This window comes from Triticum dicoccoides, chromosome 7B (assembly GCF_002162155.2).
Source record: "Triticum dicoccoides isolate Atlit2015 ecotype Zavitan chromosome 7B, WEW_v2.0, whole genome shotgun sequence".
Lineage (NCBI taxonomy): Eukaryota > Viridiplantae > Streptophyta > Magnoliopsida > Poales > Poaceae > Triticum > Triticum dicoccoides.
In genome coordinates this window covers 711,124,102-711,126,626 of record NC_041393.1, presented here as the reverse complement: position 1 = coordinate 711,126,626, position 2,525 = coordinate 711,124,102, and the positions used below count along the sequence as shown (strand labels likewise).

General features: G+C 41.3%; 1 protein-coding gene and 1 non-coding gene across 2 annotated transcripts in view; one reads left to right on the top strand and one right to left on the bottom strand.

Annotated features, from left to right (window-relative positions):
* LOC119338233 (indole-3-glycerol phosphate synthase, chloroplastic-like) overlaps positions 1 to 758 on the top strand; it is a 3,568-nt gene extending 2,810 nt beyond the window's left edge. Inside the window, exons 9-10 of the mRNA XM_037610535.1 lie at positions 19 to 87; positions 492 to 758. Coding sequence (XP_037466432.1) covers positions 19 to 87; positions 492 to 575 — 153 coding nt within the window. The 3' untranslated portion in view covers positions 576 to 758. The remainder of the gene's footprint in view (positions 1 to 18; positions 88 to 491) is intronic.
* A 126-nt stretch (positions 759 to 884) lies between these two features.
* LOC119342275 lies at positions 885 to 1,084 on the bottom strand. The gene has a single exon (XR_005165508.1). It is a non-coding gene; the product is annotated as a U2 spliceosomal RNA (small nuclear RNA).
* Positions 1,085 to 2,525: the final 1,441 nt, after the last annotated feature.

Genomic DNA, 2,525 nt, shown 5'->3' with positions numbered 1-2,525 from the left:
ACCTCTTTTTTTTTCCAGGTTGTTGGAGAATCAGGGCTATTCACCCCAGATGATGTTGCTTATGTGCAGAATGCTGGAGTCTCCGCTGTAAGTTATCCGTTTGCTTATGGATTGATACAGAAATTCTGCGTGACAAAAAAAATTGTGCATATATATATCGAATCACTCAGTAGTCTCATCTCATTTGCTTTCCCCCTCTCTAGCTGTGCTGTGTACACATGTCTGCCAGTTTGTCCACGCCTATGTCTTTCTTTTTCTTTCTTTCAAGTTTCAATGTACCTCAGTTTTGGGCTACAAAATATATGCTATAGATGATGCGTTCACCAAAAGGATGCCTTTCCTTGCTCGTCTACTTTTGTTGATTCTATGAATGCCCTATTGAATCATGTTTGACTTACATAAACGTTCCTTGCTAGTCTAGCTCTGTTGATTCTATGAATGCCTTCTTGAATCATGTTCGACTCACATAAACTTTCCCGTTGATGGTGTAGGTTTTGGTAGGCGAATCCTTGGTGAAGCAAGCGGACCCTGGGCGAGCCATCGCTGGGCTCTTCGGAAGAGAACTGGTGCACTGAAACAACTAGACCAGACTTGTTTGTGGTAGACTAGTAGTAGTAGCTGCCAGACCACCGCATGATGAATAATAATGGTCTCCTTTTCTTTTGGCTGAGCAACAAGATTTGATCTTTTTTATGCGGGAAATAAACATATTCTTTATTTATGGGGAATAAATTTATGATCTACCAGTTGCGTGCATATATTGTTGACGATGCAACCTTGTAATCAACTCAGCCAAACATGATCGAACAGTGTCCAAATTAATCCAATGACGACTACAATTCTCAGTCACAAGTGTACATAAATCTTTTTGATTTTTGGTTTGGTTGGGTTGCGTCAGTCCAAGGCTATAGTGCAAGACCATGGCGACGCTTGAGGGCCCCAGCAACTAGCTGCTGTGGCGGGCCCTCCCCCACAAAAAATTAAATTAATATCATGGGATGAATCCGAAGATCCACATATCAGATATTAAACTGATAAGAACAGATACTACACTTGATCTTAGCCGAGAGGCCGAGAAAGGTATGCTTTGGAGGATAACATTGTCTCTAGTTTTATTGATCTGTGAACCGCCTCTGCCCGTGTGCGAGAGCGATGCGGGACTATTCCACCCACGAGTCGAAGGCTGCGTCTGTTGGCCCAACCAGAGGGACGCGCACGCCTGGGCCAATAAGCCTATTAACGAGGAGGTACCGGTCCAGAGGCGTCGATGGGCCTTTTGTTCCAGCAATCCATCTAAAGTAAAGTAATACGTACCCAAAGTTTCTCAAAAAAAGAAAACGTACCCAAACGAATCCATCATCTTACGTTATGTACCCTGTGAAAGAAGAGAGGCAAAGGCTAGTTATGAACACCGTGACAGAGTCTCGCAACCAGTGTCAGGTCCAGTATACACTCTCTACATCAGTACTAGCACCGATCAGCTGAATATATGGGTACCCCTTAAAAAAGCAGCTGATTATATGGGTCCTGATGTGGCTTCATCTCGATTTGGACTTCCCAAGTCTTGGACTACCGCTTCTGTTGCAGAGAAATTAATTCGGTTCCCGATAGTTTAGGTAAACACTCTTCTATTTCTAGCTCGTCCGAATTCTGGGATTCTAATACCCCTGACTTTATTCTTCCCCAAATTGTAAACGATATGTCTATTTTATGAGGAACTAAATTGATAATGCTCAAAAAAGAAAAAAAAACTAGCAGGGCGCCCGTGCACTGGCCCGTCGTTGATTAATTTGTGTTTTCTTGTTCTATTATGGGCGGGTATGTCAAGAATTACGTGCCAAGGCTAAGACAATATGATGTACATCAGCGATTGATAGTTGATGTTGTGGGTGGTACGAAGACTGAACTTAATACTAATGCTTATAACTGGTGGTCTCGTTCGTTAAATGGGTACCAATGCTTATAACTGGCGGGCTCGTTCGTTAAATGGGTGTTGGTGGAGAAAACAGACATATTGAAGAAGGTGGCACACACGGGGACACCCCGCGCGGTCAGTATAGGGCTCCGACATTGTGATTTCAATCGAAGGGTAGCGCACATTGCCCAGCCGTTCTTCGGTCGTGGAATTAATTTCATTTTTTCCTAGGGTTATTGTGTCATTTCGTATTTCATGCATACCATGAAGGTGCTTCAGCAAACGCGGACCGCTACGGGGTGCTATTGTACCGGCCATGTACAACAGTCCTTCCGGTCTTGGAAAGGTTATGTTCGGTTTTTCTCTCTTTTTCATTTTCATTTTTTATTTTTCTGTTATGTTTGTATTACTTTTAATTTGAATTTGAATTTGTGAATATGTTTTTAATTTATGGATATTGTTTTTATAATTTGGGAATAGAAATTATATTTGTGAATATGTTTTCATATTCATAAATAATTTCTTCGAAATTGTGAACATTTATAAAGTTTTTAAGTTGGGGACCACTTATAAATAATTTACCAAATTTTATAAAATTGGGGACCATTTA